Raw genomic sequence first — 15,488 nt, 5'->3', positions numbered from 1 at the left:
TGAATGAGAAGTGCTTTCCGTACTTATTGTGCCATACTACCAACATACTACATAGCGGGCTCAGTGTCGAAGAATACAAGTACTAGTGTCGGTATCAAGCAAGCTGAAGGGATCCAGTATCGGGATACCCTTCAGCCTCGTGGTGAGTTATCAATAACGACTCCGCAATAGTGCCAACCAATCGATGCAACATAGATGCGCTCGCCTACGCTATCGGGCGGTCTTTGTCCAATCTCGGTGTTTCAGCACGTTTAGAATTCCAGATACTGTGTAGTTAGAGATCCCACGACGCGGAGATGGGTTGCTAGTCCGTGCTGAACGGTAACCGTGACTAGAGGTCGAGGGCTTTTAGATGTAAATCTGGGGGGAATGAAGGATTGGCCTAAGGATCAACGGACTGCCTCTCCAGTTCTTGTGCACAATTGTAGATGGCGGAAAGATGACAAAGGGCATCAAAACTCTGCGATCTGTTGATCTATTAATGGTAAACATGCTCCCACATTGTTTGTGCTGACGAAGGAGATGATTCAAGGAGCTCTTAAGTTTGCTTTTCATTCTTGCAATCGCGAAATCCAATACAGGGCGAGAGCGTTTACAATGACATAGCATGACCTTTTGGACTGGGACAGACTTTTGAGGAGCGGCCAGAAGAAGATATCGAGGTGTACGTACCTGTTGCGGGATGTCAGTGACTTTTGATCGGATCCCAGCAGGAATCTCGAGTCGCAGGGCATAACTCAATGGAGGAATGGAGGAGAGTGGCTTCAGCTGAACTCCGAGAGTACGCACTGTAATGAACAGTTCGTAAAAAAACATTGACCCAAGTAAGCAGTGATCTACCTACCAGCGATAACGCGATCACAACACAATAGACAAAAATATCGAGACGCCAAAACGACTAGCGCTTTCAAGTTGACAGATAACCATGAACCCTCTCGAGCGGATAGACGAACTTGAACAATGATTGGGGTTGAGCCTTACTAAGAAAGAAAGATATCAATATCTTCAAGGTCGCGTAACATATGATAGAACGAGCACTCCAAATATTAAAACGCCCCCTATTGAATACGTTCAATTCCGCTCTTAAGATGATACGGTTAGACTCACCAGTAAAATAGAAGCCGTCACGGGTTGATGAAGACGAGGGGAAGGCAAAGAGGTGGCCAGGTCAAATGAAGGACGCCAGACAGGGAAAAATATACGAAAGCCTTCTCGAGAGGAATTTAGTAACATACAAAATGCGTGTATCAGCGTGGTTCGAATGAATCTCTTGTCAACGAGTGACCGAGAGCTGTGTTGAGAACTTTGTAACCGTAGCTCCAGCGCATTGTCGTAATGTTGAACACATCCGCGAAAATCGACTTTGATGCAAAATGAGAAAGTCCTCTTCGTCCCTCACACGTCGCTGCGGGTACCAGTTGTTCCAAGAAACAGAGGAGCTTGGTAGGATTTGCAGGCCTGCAATCTCTGGAGGTGAGTACAAATTTTAACCGTGGTGTAAACTGTCCGATCTACCATCTTCATCAGACTGAATGCTTGATGCGAATACGTCATCTAATCATCGTATGAGTTTGCTGGAAATACAACTTCATTGAAAATACATCTACTAAACAGAAAGTAAGCTTGTAGTAGAGATCTGTAAGAGCTGCCAGTCATCAAAACAAACGTTCTACATGAAATCATCCCCGTCGTTCCCAAAGTCGTCCATCGCTTCGTCGTAGACAGTTGTATCCAGCCTATGTGCCGCTATCAGTGCCGCATGACAAACGAAGGGGCTTTGTAACTTACTTGTTGGACACTTTGGCCGCTCCAAGAACAGGTTTGCTCGATGCCTTTGACTTCTTTTTGCCACTGGCCTTTTCTCTCTGTTCTTTCTGCTTCTCATTCGCAAGCGTCGTAAGCACACTCGCAGCCTTTCGTACTTCGACATCTTTCAGAGGTTGAGCCAATTCCCGCACATGATGCTCAACGAACGCAGTGTATAACGGCTTGTTCTGGTGTCTCTTGATGATAAACTCTATTATCTTGGACGACAGCGCATTGAAGTCCTCTTTTGTCCGAGGTTGGGCGGAAATCAACGAGTCAAGTTCTTTCGATGATGTACCTATCATTCGCAATCGTCAGAGTTATATAGCCGAATGTCAGAAATTGACGGCTCACCGCCGATCGCAGCTGCCCCAAAAAGTTCTGCAGCATTGTTAAGATCAGCGTTGAGTTCTCTCTCTTTCTCCCGTCGTGCCTTTTCTCTCGGGTCGAGCACTGCGTCAGAATCGTAAAGATCATCTTCATCCTTCTTCTGAGCCTTGGCCGCTTCCTTCTCTGCTAGCTTTTGTTTCAATGTTCCTTTCTTCTTCGGAGGTGCCACCGGCGCTGGGGCTGGTTTCTCCTCTTCTTCTGAAGAGTCATCCCAGTCACTCTGATAGCATATGGGTAGCGGGACGTGCTTTCATATCTGCGATCTGCACTCACAGCTGGGGCATTGTTTTCCTCATCTTCTCCCATCCACTTTCCGGTTCTCTTCACAGGTGCAACCTTTGGAGGTGGGCTGGTGACCTTTTCGCCTTCTGAGGCTTCTGTAAACGTGATCGAAGTCGATAGTGAGTTGAGAAAACGAATCGTCGAACATACCCCAATCAGACATTTTCGAGGTACGGATAAATTAGTGTAAAACAGAAGTAGCGGTGAGTGGTGTCGTAATTAAAAATTCGAGCGGCGCGTGCCACGCGTGCTTCACTCTGCCCATCACCGGTACGGCGGCGGTACCAATAATGTCAACTACAAGGTACTTCAAAGTTATGCGCATCTACTCCTGTTCTCGAATATTTTGTGCAGGAATCAACTTTTGAAGATAGCAACGACATTGGTCAAGAATCATGGCTTCACTCGCGAGGCATTGTCTTATTCCGCACTTTACCTACCTGGTCCGGCTGCCCTCCAACAGCCGCTCTCCGAGCCTGCAATTTCTGCTCTGTTTGGCACAGGGGATAGCGCTAGAGTAACCCTCATCAATGCTTGGTTAGATGAAGGTATCCTCCAGATGAGCAACGTACCCTCACCGACGTTTCGACATGTTTTACGCGCGAGGCTGGAGTATAACAGGGAAGTGCTGGGGCATCTTCCTGAAGTCAGTAAATTCTTTGTCTTCAACGGATGGTTCCTGAACAATTTCTAGGCTTTCGCGCTTCTCTGCTCGCCAGAGCAAGGATTACCACCTCTTGATCCACGGCCTGCAATCGAACACGCCGCCAAGATTGCAAATGAAACTTGCAAAATTACTAAAGACCAGTCAATACAAGTATGCAATCATACGTACTGGTTTTCTAACGTGTGACCAATCCGTCGCAGCTCGACTGGTATGCGAGAAGGGCATCATTAGCTACGATCTACATAGCCGCTGGTGAATCTTGCCCCTGTTTCGTGATGGAACGATGTGCTGAACTTTCGAATTTTGCAGAACTGCATCAATTAAAATCTCCCCAAACTGCGAACATGTTTTTGGACGACCTACTCGACAATTCAGACAGATTTGGATCAGTGTTTCGTGAAGCTCAGGTGTTCTCTTCATACGTGTTCAAAAGCTGGGATGGTATCTTGAGGAGCAAAGGGTTTTGGTAGACGTAAGTCATATCTTACTGTCTACTTCAAACTCCAGATCGATCTACAGGTAAGTATAGTGGTTTCAACAAGCGCTCTTGCACTAAATCTACATCAGTGATTCCGCATCCCCGCTCGAAGGTATCTCAAATCAAGCTCTGCCATCAGCTGTCGTTTATCACCACTTTCAGATAAATTCTCTGCTTTATACAATATTTCTTCCATGCAAAATCCACGCCGAACTGATCACTTATTAGTGGTATAACAATGACTTCATCCAACCTGCTTTTTTCCGGGGGTGCCTCCCGCTGATAAGCCTCGAAAAGCTTCTTGACAAATAACTCTTCCCACTTCCGGGTCGTTAAAATACGCTGCTTGCGTCGGCCTCCCCGTAAGTGGCACCGCTCGAAGCTCGAATCCCACCTACCCAACTGTAGCATATCCTGCGACGCCTGTCCTCTCCCTGCAAATCCCCAGTCAACTACTGCCATGCACTCTGCAAGAGCGTTGACTGGGACCAACCCATAAGCCTCCAACCGAAAATACCCACCCCTCTTTCTCCTCATCTCAACCAAGTCGTCTTTATCTGAGCTTCCATCATCGACCTTCATCTCGTTCGATGTTAAACATATCTAGTAAGCCATTCGCTCGACCAATTACACCCCTTTCTGCAATATCTGGATTGTCGAGGCTTTTCAAAGACGATTTTGGTACGCATAGCGTGCGCAGTGCGACTAGGAAGCTCCCAGACGATGCGCTTACCCGGTCTACGCCTGATTCGTCCTAAGAACATCGACCACGAGGTTACTTCGGGTTGCATATTTGGTGACCATTGAACCCGGCCGTCGACTCAAGAATGTCTACTTTCTGCACAAAGATCTTCACCGATTTTCTCTACGACATCGACCTGGTATCTTTCTACGCTATTGTCCAGTTGAGTGGAGGTCTCGTCAACCTCACGGAAGGCAGGGCTTTGAACCTACTAGATACCACATCCGTTACTCGAGAGTCCCATGTTTCCGTCCTGTCAGTTCTCTTCCAGGATGATTGATCATTGTCAATGTTCACACCCATACTTATTGACTCGGTATTCCATGCTTGAATTGCAATCCTTCAGGCCGATTTCACCGTCCTCGCCAAACATCCGCTCCATAGCATTATTCATTTATTAATACTGTACTCCTTCCACCTGAGCCGTGGTACGCAAGGTTCCAGTGTCGAGGCAGGGTCGATGTTGAAAATATACAAACACCACCAGGCCAAAATTAGGACATTGAGCCCGATAGAATCATCGAACGTGTCGGTGGGAACCACTGGGAGGAACTGAGGGAAACTCCATGACCGTAGTACATCGGAGTCATCGGACACCCACATACTTACTTGGACGCCGATTGAACCGATGTAGCCGACCTGGCGGAGTTTGAATGGTTATGCGATATAAAATGACCAGGTCCCCTTCATTCTGCCTTCCATGCCTCAAACAACAAAATCGTCCTTCAAACCGAACTTCTTTCACAAATACTCAGTCCTTATTGACCATTCAATTGATGAAGTATTTCCTGTACTCGGAACAGTAGAAGGCCATGAACGGGTTTGCCGCCTTTGGTCATCATGCTCGCAAGTCGGGCTCTTGCAGAAAGACTTGGTTTCGATCCCAGAGGCTTCTTCACTCTCTCAAAATCACGTTAGGACGCTTCCCTCCGCAGGAGAACAAGATGTCCATGGTCGAAAACTTCACAGACAGTTCTTCTCGATGGAAGAATCCATTCCTGTCCTATGTGGCTTGTATAATCATCAGGTCCATCTTTTGGGTACTCTTACTTGGGACGAAAGTGCCAAAACTACGCTCTACGAGTCCGAATCAAGTGCGGGAATTCAAGTGTGGAAGTTACGTGAATTTGCGGTAGAGGGCAACAAGACGAGAGTGACAGAACGTATCGAAGGCGTATGCTCCTTCTTGTTGAAACCAATTGTGCAGAAGGAGGCGGCGAAAGGACATGCGTACGTTCCTTCACTTCATCTTTTCGGTGTTGTCACTCACCAAGCATAGTGAACATATGGAATCCTATCGCAGTTTATTCTCCTCCCCATGACATTCCTTGACTTACTACCCATGTGTTCTCATATCAGTATTATTGCCATCATGTCCCGAATCTCTACCCCAACACGCGTCTATTCTCTATTTCTAATCCAAGTTATTCCTCTGCGCTTCTCGTTCAAATACTTGAAACGTTCGATGTCAACAGAATGACGCGCATCGTTCAAGAACTTGATCAAGGCCATGTTGAGTAGCTTGCCCTCCCCGCACACTGTTAACCATCTCGATTCTACGAAGTCTGCAATCGCTCCGTCCGTCGTATTCATACATCCCCAGAGCTTGACATAGTTCAAACGGGGACACAGGTCCTGACTGGTGCTTGTCGATGCCGTACTCACGCAGAGGGAGTCGATGACTTCGTCATTCAGGCAATACCTGTTGCTGTGTTCATTGGATATCGCTAGGCTCTGTAGAGAATCGGATAGGAGTTGTAGAATCTCTAAGAGCTCAGTAGGTGTGATATCTGTCTCTCCAAGATCAAGGCTGTTCAGCGAACATCCAGATCTGCCCATGAATGTAAGGAAGCTCTCTTGAGACCAGAAGCGTTCTCCGTCGCGCTGGAATACGGATGGTGGACCGTCCATCCTCCTTATCGTTAAATCGTGCAAGGCTGGTGTATTGATACTGTCAAACAGATTTCCACCCCTATTTGTGGCTATAACCAGTTGACGCAAGCGAGGTAGAGCACAGCGGAGGAAAAGCTCTTCGTTTCTGGCGAAGTAAACCGTGAGGTCACACCTGACAAGGTTTGACCCCATTGATAGTAGAGAATGAAACTGCTCTTTCGTAAGATGGTTATCTATCTTCACTTCGGAGAGTTTCTCTATAGGAATGATTTCTGCCGGACTACGGAACTCTGCAATGATACCGCGCCAGTGAACAGAACTAAGCCTGGGCGCTGCTAGAAGCATGCGTAACGGTTTCTGGACGTCTCCTAGCCAGTAATCGCGGCTCATGTGCAAAGTCTCTAGAAGAGGTGGTGGACCTGAGTCAACGCAAATTTCCCTGAGGCCCATTTCATCGATTCGCCAATCTGCGTGGGTGAGGCGTACACATTTCCAGCGATTGTACACACGACGAAATTTCGCCATGATTATAGCGCCGGTAATCAAACTCTTGTTTTCGGCCGTGTCTTCTAAACGAAGACGCACGTCGAGTTCAAAGGCTAGTGGCTGCGCTTTTGACCTCATAATCCAGTTCTCGATGAGGGATGGGTGAGGGTGAGAACGTGTTTTGTGGACTGTGACGGCGATGGACGACCAAAGACGAGGTGTCGAGAATGCGGTCTCTCTCCAGTTACGACACACTTGGGTGAGGAGAAGAGGCGCTTCGCATGGTGATGGTCGAATAAATAACTGGTCTGGGAGGCAATGAAAAAATATTTCGGATATGATCTCGGCAGGAAGAAGCCTGATTGGAGATAAAATCGCATTGTAATGGGCAATCCTGTCAAGAATGTCGTCTTGTTCGGTTTCCAAATCCTTGATGAGGTTTCTGTGTTGTCCGATAGAGTCATGAAGAGTATGTAGATGGTCAGAGGACGTAATCGATGAGTTGGTATCGTTGGAGGAAGACCTCTCGTCGAGAATGGAGTGCTGTTCTTGGTCCAATAACGAATCAAGGTGAAGGCGGGCTTCTCGTATGTCCTCCTTCAGCGACTGTAAACGTATCTGACCTTCGGATATGGAAGCTCGAATAGTTTCAACGTCGGCCTCTGAAGGACCTGAATAGAGAGTGACGCGCTGGAGTGCCGCATTGCGTTTCTTGGTCAAGTTTTGCAAGGTGGCTTTTACTCGGGCAATTTCTTCGTCTATGCTGGCCATCAGCTTTTCATCTTGATCCAACATCTGGCGTACAATACTAGCATCATCCTCCGAGAGAAAAGGGTCGATTCCGGCAAGTGAGAGGGAGGCAATAATGTCCATAAACTTGGTATGTGGTCAAGCAGGTACCGTCACGGCACAGATGATGCGTGGGAAACCAAGGTGGCTGTGTAACGGTAATCTAATGACTGGCATTATATATTCAGGCTTGATTCAGGCTAGATTCAGGCTATAGGCATCTATGTATTCCACAACATTTTACGACAATTCTGTACCATTTTCTCCTAGCAATTATTGTCATCAAACATAGCAAAGGGACCATCGATGGTATTCAAGTACGGTTAGGATCACTGTCAGGAAAACTATCGTTTCAATAGAAGCCAGATATCATAGGCAAGTCTTGCATCCTTAGCCTTGACTATCTTGATAGATTCCTTCCGTATGGAGTGGACTACTGTTGCGACGAACGCGTTACTCGAATGAAAGAGTTAACCGGTAACCCCTCGGGCTTTGCTATGAGGGAAAACTTTCGAGATTTGTTGAAATCTGGCACGATATTGCGCAATGCGTCATAATCTTGATATTTGTCTAGAGGGATGTACTTATTCAAGCGCAAGTTTTCCTGACGAAGGACGCGTCGAAGCCAGGCTTCAGTGGCCTTCCCGTCGTGTATTGGTCTGAATGCCGATAGCCCAGTTGACATCGAAACGATGGCTACGGAGTAATTCATTTTGATTAAGCGGGATGAACTTCCTCTCCTGTGGATCATCTTGACGGAAACTCACCAAAGGTCGGCCACTTACGGTTCTCTCGAGGATGGAAGTGCGTAAGGCATTGACCCACATGCTGCTTCTGAGGATTCAGGCACTAGCCCTGCGGGAGTGCCGCACGGAGTCGCCCTGGTTCAGAAAGTGACTCTGCGGCAGTCTTTTGACATTTGTTATGATCACGGTGGACAGGCCACGGTCTAGTGTTGTGCGGGCTCGGGCTCAGGCCCTAGGCCGGCCCGAGCCGAGCCCTGGGCTTTGCAAGCCGAGCCGAGCCCGGGATAAGGCTTTGAAGGGCTCAAGGCTCGGGCTTGCAGTTTGGAAAGCCCAAGCCTTGGGCCTGAGCCCGGGCTTCTAATATGTAATCAATGTATTTCTTTTTCGGGACTGGCAGGTTACCAAAATGGTCCATTAAACCGAAGTATTAATGGCCGGCTATGAATTTAATATAAATAATTCACATGACTGTAAATTTGCCGTAAATATATGTCGGCTGCTGGCCCCCACTGCTGCCGATTACTTCCAAACGGCTTTCTTTGCCAAATTCTGGCACTAAGTTCAACAGACACAAAGGAACGTGGCTCTGGGTTCATAGAATGTACTAAAAATTTGATATTTTTACAGCCATACTTCTTTTAAAATTTTGTACAGTAAGCCTGGGCTCAGGCCCAAGCCGTGGGCTTGGTGCCCGGAGCTTGGGCTCAGGGCTCGGGCTTGAGAATTTACAGGCCCAAGCCCTCTCAAGCCGAGCCCAAGCCCGGGCTTCAGGCCAAGCCCGAGCCCGCACATCACTACCACGGTCGGATACTATCACGATGAGAACGACGCTGTAGTGCAGGATTCATTCGCGAAGTTTTCCATATCAGACCCCACATCAGCCCATTTTCGAGACCTCCATCACAAAAAACCGGGGAATAGTATATGTCACTACACGTGTTGTCATCATGTGCCAGGATGCCGACACTAGATACTGGAATATCCTTCATTATCTTTTGCTCGCCAGATTACCAGATTAATATACGTCTGTATCATCTGATTAGCATTGATACTCCAAATTGTCAATTCTTGAATGATCTCCATCAAGAAATATGCGGAGCTCATTCCCTGCCGGATTTCTGACATCATTATCATGGCCTGTATAACTCCGCCGTAATTTCCTTGTTTGGTTATCATTAGGGTAACAAGGTATCTGTGAGACATATTGGTGGATGATCATCTTGGAATCAGATAATATTTATTACCATCACCTGTAGAGTAGTAGATAGGTGTATTCTAATCGTGGGACCTTCTGTACATAGTAGGTAGGGCGTGCGCGCGTGCATCAGCAAAAATTTGGCCACACTGCGATGCCGTTACCATGAGTAGTGGCCGTTGTAACGCTATACTATGGGTAATGGACATTATGATAGTGTTGCGATCATATTGTGATAGTCTTGTAATGAATATAAAATTCAACAAAACCCACCTCAATGTCTGCCATGGGTTGTTATGAATTTTGAGAGTGTCGCAAGAAGGTTAAAAACCTGTACTACCCGTCATAGGGTTTATAACGGGTTGTGGCCGTTGTAAGCCATTGTGGCCATAACTTAGCAGCCATTGTCAGTGGTGGGTGACCCGGGGCGACCGGCATTTACAGTGACTGTCCGATTGTCAAGGACAGCTGGGCAGTCCACACCAAATTTCCCACGCTTCTTTTCCCTCTACCACCATCGCCAAACCATCGCCTCCTCCACCCGACACAACTTTGAAGCCCACTCCTATACTCTCCTTCCTCGGCGAGTATCCAGATGACGTATGGTGCAATTGACCACCTCCCATACTTGCTAGGGTTCCGGGCTTACACACGAACGCTCGCTGCGCTCGGATGTGTTCCTGCCCTTCACCCAGCTAGGCGGGGCTTTGCCCCTGCACCCCATCATTTTATTTTCTTCTCTTGCGAAATATGCACCGCACGCGGCCCGGTAGCTCGCTTCGAATCCTAGTAACGATAGAAAGCAAAAACTTTATCGTTGTCGCCATGTATTCTAATTCTTTTTCATTTCTCGTCTTCGAATGTCACTATATAGACAGTTGACAGTTACAGTATGCAGTGCCATGGCCATCACCAGGACGTGCATCACGACGCGATTGTCCTTCGACGTCGAAGGACAAGTTGTCGGTCTCGCATTCTTCGGGAACACGGGGAAGGTGTGCATATATCGTGAACAAAGCTGCAGACATGGTCTTTGTATTTGTACTGAAACCCAGAGGGCGAACAGACATGACTGCCACCATCTCCTCGAGCTCGGTAAGGCCCTTCAGTGCTTGCGGGATATCAGCTATAGGCGGCCATTGAGTGAGCATCACTGATAAGATATTCAACTGACCCGGGAATCACCTGGATGGACATTATTCTCGGTACTCCACTTTTTCACGTCTCCTTTATCCTTGCTACATCACTGGCAGGCGACAGAGTCAGCTTCATGTTCCAACGAATCTCTCGACAAACACCACAAGTCTGTAGCTTCAGGTCCTTGTCAGCCTTCACAAAATTCTGAATAAATCTTTTCTCGGCCTCGGTGACCACTGACCATCACATCTTCCAGTAGATTGACTTCCATCATGTCGCTAATGCGACTTAGTTGACTATGCTACAAGGTTCTTTTTGCACTTTAAAACAGTGCTACGGAGCGATATTTATCGTATTAAGAACTAGAGTGAGCCCGAATTGCTAGTTAAAGCTAGTGCCGCTAGTAGAATGTGCCGTAGGCGCAGCTAGACCAGTTAGAGAGAGCCGTAGATCATGTCAGAAAACTGTATGACCGTTCGAAACCTGTAGAACTCTATGAGCAGAGGACTTAAGCGGTAATTCACCAAGTTCTACTCTCTACATTCTACTATGCACTGGCATATCAAGGGATTGTACTATTAGAAGACTTGTAGTCTTCACAGAACCGTTCGTAGCAGAACTTAACGGAGTCAAAAGACCTTCATACTAGGAGTACCTACTTCTACGGGGGATTTAGTTGACAAGAAATCGGACATTGGACCACACAGACTAGGAGAAATTTGATATGACCGTAGATCGAGTCCCGATCTGAGGAAAAGACAAAAAGACATGATACAGATCCCAGATCACAGATAGAGTACCTAGGAACCAGGCAGGAATGAACAACGAATCTCGGAGTCCACACTGTTCATGTGCTATGGCGATTCGGAACCCTGGATCCATATGCTGGAACTACTTGGACACACAAAGTCCATATGATTTGATAACATCGAAATGCAGGATAAGGTCCGTAGGCAGGAAATACCATATGGTACGCCTATGTAGGTCCATTCTACATGCTGAAACAAGAATGAAGAACGGTCCAGATTGGTCCAAAACATATGATTCGAATACGGAAAAGCTCCGTAGACAAGATTCTGCACATGTAGCAGTCCCTAGCGATAAGACTCCGCATGGATTCGTAGCTACGGTGCATTATTTTTAGAGATAGAACAAGTAGAGATAGGATTACAAAGCTAGCGTAGAAGTAGTATAAAAGCAGCTCATGTATCCGTAGATAAAAAAGTACTACCCGTGCATAGGAAAGTCCTGAGTGGGTTGCCCGTGAGTAACTGCTCTTGACACCAATAGAGAGATTTGCCCTGTCTTTGTGCAGTGAAACGATAAGATTTGATTTGAACTATACGAGACCGTCGAGGTCAAAAACTAGAGAACTATCCGTCCGTAGGCCGCCGAGGTCTTGATTACTGTTTCGTGATCCGTCGAGGGTCTTAGCGTTCGTGTCCGTCGAGGGCAATAGTCTCCAATCGTTTGAATTAGTCTTACCGTAGACGAAATTCATAGTCCCACTTAGTCCACTGGACAATAAACAGAGCCCCTACAAACCTTAGAATCCCGTAGCTGTGGTGTTTTTACACTTGCAGTTACACATTGATTTCATAAGAACTTCATACGATACTGAGACTGTGATCTTGTGCGTAACCTTTGCCAAGCAGTCCACCCTTGCAATCTTTCCTGGTGTGTAGAGTTATTGATAGACTTTACACGGAGGTTTACTAGTTTTTGGGTTGATTTGGTGTTGGTGCTACTCCCGTAGCTCTGATATTAGGTTGACTCTTGAGTGGTATTCTTCGCCCATTATCTGGTGACCACCGCAGGGGGTGGAAATAAGATTACATTCAGTATCAAACGAAATATTGTGAAATTCCGGTAGTTTTAGCCCTACAGCGAGAACTACAAAAACAACAAAAACCAAAAGAACTTCTCTCAGAAAGATTAGTTCACAGCGACGTAACACTCGCACTTCACTAGCGGCTGGCAAACAAGTCTTACAGACACATAGTCTTACGGCTTTAGCATCTAGTACCCCAGCTCAAGTACCGAGAGCTGGTCAGTCTTCTCGATCTACGCGCAATTCTACGCAAGGAAGAGAGACTACTCAAGTTATCCCAAACGATTTAAGAAACCCCGGTTTCTCTTTTGACAGAAGTCCGAGAGAAGCTTTCCGAGATACAAGATCTACGCAAGGTCCTAGAAACCAAGCGTTAGAAACCCCATACGAAACCCCAGAGATTTTAACTGAAGACATTGAACCGTTTTCTTCACCGTTATCATCTCTACCCTCCGAATACAATTCAGACTTCGACCTACGGGAAGAAGAGTTTTATTCTTTTGAACTAAACCCGAGTTTATTTCTGGAAAGACCGTTAACAAGTATGTCCCATATATCGAATGACCCAGTAGCGGCAGGTGTGCCAGATGAAGAAAGACCGATAAAGAAGTCCTGGACGGAGTTCTCTAAAGGTGCTTTGAAAGAATTAGACAAGGATACGTCGAAACGAAGGCTCCCCACATTCAACCGTCTAGATCCTGGAAATCTACGGGAATGGATGGCGGCTATCCTACAATATGGGAAAGTCAAGGGCTGGAAGTTAGATGAATCTTTTATCATTCTAGCAATGATTCAAATGGAGTTTGAGACCTCTCGACTCCTGGCACATCATTTGCCATCTACAAGAGGCTATAGTTGGGCCGCCTTTGAGAAAGAGATGTTTGATTCGTTCCCGTCGATTAGGGATTTAGAAATAGGAGCACTGGAGAATTTAGATCTGTTGAAGGCTAGGTTCTCTGGTATTGGAGAAGAGCAGCTACAAAAGCTTACTTCGTTTAATATGGAGTTTGAATTTGAAGCAGACAAACTTGCAGGAAGTTTGTCAAATCGAGAGAAAGTACAGAAGTTTGCGGAATGTCTAGACCCGACATTCTGGCGAGAGATCAGAAAGAGGCTACGGGACCCTCACTACGTTCGAAACCTGCAGGCAGAAAAGCCCGTAGAAGTAGATAGTGGGTGGGTGGCTTCCCAGCTAGACCCTTTTGCTTTCTCCCAAGTTAGGGATATGGCTTTGACCATAAGTAATGAGTTAGTAGGCGATTGCTACGCACCACAGGGCTTAGATCCTGTTAGCTATACTCTAGGAGTGAAAGCGGCGGCTCCCGTAGGAACCCCTTTGATCACTCGTGCAAAAATCGAGCCTACGATAGCTCCATTGTCTTCGTACAAGAAGGAAATAGCTTCTGATGAGTTGACAATGAAACTTTTGGCCTCCGTAGACGCACAGAATACTCGAATGAACGACTTCGCGCGTGCAGTTTCTGAGCTTTCGAAGAAGATGCCTGACTTCAGTCAGCCTAACTTCTACAAAAACATGCAAGCTATGGCGTATCATAATGGAAGCCAAGGGCAGAGTAGCGGTGGATCTAGGCCTTCGAACCAGATCGCATCCAACTCTACGGCCGCGGGGCAGCCATATAGGGCGCCTACGGACAAAAATTGCATTATTTGTGATGAACCCGGGCATTTCTGGAGAGAATGCAGGCAAGCACAAGAGCTATCCCAGAAGAAGTGGATAGTTAAGAATGAACATACGAATAGATTGGAGATGTACGATGGGAATAACCTCCCACCGCCTGATCCAGTAAAGAAAGAGTCGCGAGCAGACAGAATTAGAGCTATCGCTAGAGAGAAGGGATGGCCAGGTGCTGAAAAGACCAGTTTCTTCTTACAAGGAGACTTGGATCTTGATGATGATCTCCCAGACCGTCAATCTGTGCCTACGATAGAAGTTTTGCTACAGAGAATTGCTGCTTTGGAGGTAGAGACTCGTCGCCAGTCGGGCGACAGCTCAAAAAACTAAAAGGTCCAATGATGGACTCCTCAGATAAGAGAGATAGATCTCGAGATACCCAGAGGAGACCGGAGGACCCCAAAAAAATAAAATTACCACCAAAACCCCAAGTAGTAATATCTACGCCGTCATTCTTAAGGAAACAACCGTATGTGATACCCCAGAGAAAGCCTTTCGAAGAAGAGGTCTCTGAAGAAGAAGAAGCAGAATCGGATGAAGAAGAACCTCCATCACAGGTCGATAGACGTCCTTCTACTCCGCCGCCTAGGGTATTCGATAAAATTCAGCCCGTAGAACGTGTCCCACAACCAAGGGATTCGGTATTGCCCCGAAGCGTAATTCCTGAAGAGAAGGGTGCTTCAAAATCTAAGAAGGTTCATTCCGAAAACGTGAAGAAAGCGTCTACGGAAAATCTTCAAAATGTTGAAACAAAAAGATATAAGCAACGGGTGATACAAGACCTAATTGACCAAATGATGGCCAATCCGGCTAGTGTCTGCTTGAACAAGCTCACGGCTTCAGAAGAGTTCCGAAAGGCATTGCTACGGCGAGTTAGGAATAAGCACGTTCGAACGAAGAACTATAAAGCGTTCCTTCAAACGTTAGACTATCCGATAAAAGACTCTACGGCGGCTGAGGAACCTTTTGATGAAGAAGCGGAGTTTGTGAAAGTAGATAATATTGAGACCATAGATTCGTTCGAAACCTTGGAAGAGGAAGAAGACGGATTGGAAGCGGGATCAGTAGTTCACCGAGATGTTGTGGAAGTTTATTGCACCGAGTTAGATTCTGAAGAAAAGCAGAAGGTCGTGATAGTAGCTGGATTGTCCGAGGGTCTCAGATGTGTTTTTCCTGAGGTTAACGGTTCTACGGAAAGAGTAGAAGCAGTGATCGATGGTGGATCGCAAATAATCGCGATTGACGCATGGGTTGCTCAAGGATTAGGCTTGCAATGGGATCCGAATTCAGTGATTCACATGCAGTCTGCCAATGGACAACTGAAACCAACACTGGGAGTGTGCAGAAATGTAC

At 46.7% G+C, this 15,488-nt stretch overlaps 4 protein-coding genes across 4 annotated transcripts; 2 read left to right on the top strand and 2 right to left on the bottom strand.

Moving 5' to 3' along the window:
• Nucleotides 1-53: 53 nt before the first annotated feature.
• Nucleotides 54-2,641, bottom strand: E1B28_011054 (uncharacterized protein; the record flags this gene model as incomplete). The annotated part of the gene is made up of 9 exons (XM_043156050.1): nucleotides 54-620; nucleotides 673-788; nucleotides 845-980; nucleotides 1,236-1,458; nucleotides 1,516-1,736; nucleotides 1,789-2,104; nucleotides 2,161-2,416; nucleotides 2,470-2,573; nucleotides 2,629-2,641. 5 exons carry the CDS (start codon nucleotides 2,639-2,641, stop codon nucleotides 1,670-1,672), a joined length of 756 nt encoding a protein of 251 aa, XP_043005834.1. The 3' UTR covers nucleotides 54-620; nucleotides 673-788; nucleotides 845-980; nucleotides 1,236-1,458; nucleotides 1,516-1,669.
• A 127-nt stretch (nucleotides 2,642-2,768) lies between these two features.
• E1B28_011053 (uncharacterized protein) lies at nucleotides 2,769-3,615 on the top strand (the record flags this gene model as incomplete). Its single annotated transcript, XM_043156049.1, has 5 exons — nucleotides 2,769-2,782; nucleotides 2,833-3,124; nucleotides 3,173-3,295; nucleotides 3,346-3,397; nucleotides 3,455-3,615. 5 exons carry the CDS (start codon nucleotides 2,769-2,771, stop codon nucleotides 3,613-3,615), a joined length of 642 nt encoding a protein of 213 aa, XP_043005833.1.
• Nucleotides 3,616-5,065: 1,450 nt separating this feature from the next.
• On the top strand, nucleotides 5,066-5,687 carry E1B28_011052 (uncharacterized protein; the record flags this gene model as incomplete). Its single annotated transcript, XM_043156048.1, has 2 exons — nucleotides 5,066-5,595; nucleotides 5,645-5,687. The coding sequence occupies 2 exons, from the start codon at nucleotides 5,066-5,068 to the stop codon at nucleotides 5,685-5,687; spliced, it is 573 nt and encodes a 190-aa protein (XP_043005832.1).
• A 79-nt stretch (nucleotides 5,688-5,766) lies between these two features.
• On the bottom strand, nucleotides 5,767-7,617 carry E1B28_011051 (uncharacterized protein; the record flags this gene model as incomplete). Its single annotated transcript, XM_043156047.1, has 1 exon — nucleotides 5,767-7,617. The coding sequence occupies one exon, from the start codon at nucleotides 7,615-7,617 to the stop codon at nucleotides 5,767-5,769; it is 1,851 nt and encodes a 616-aa protein (XP_043005831.1).
• Between the last annotated feature and the right edge of the window lie 7,871 nt (nucleotides 7,618-15,488).

The sequence above is a fragment of the Marasmius oreades genome, chromosome 7 (genome assembly GCF_018924745.1).
Source record: "Marasmius oreades isolate 03SP1 chromosome 7, whole genome shotgun sequence".
NCBI classification, from domain to species: domain Eukaryota; kingdom Fungi; phylum Basidiomycota; class Agaricomycetes; order Agaricales; family Marasmiaceae; genus Marasmius; species Marasmius oreades.
Note: the sequence above shows the minus strand (reverse complement) of the source record. Positions and strands in the feature narration are given on the sequence as shown.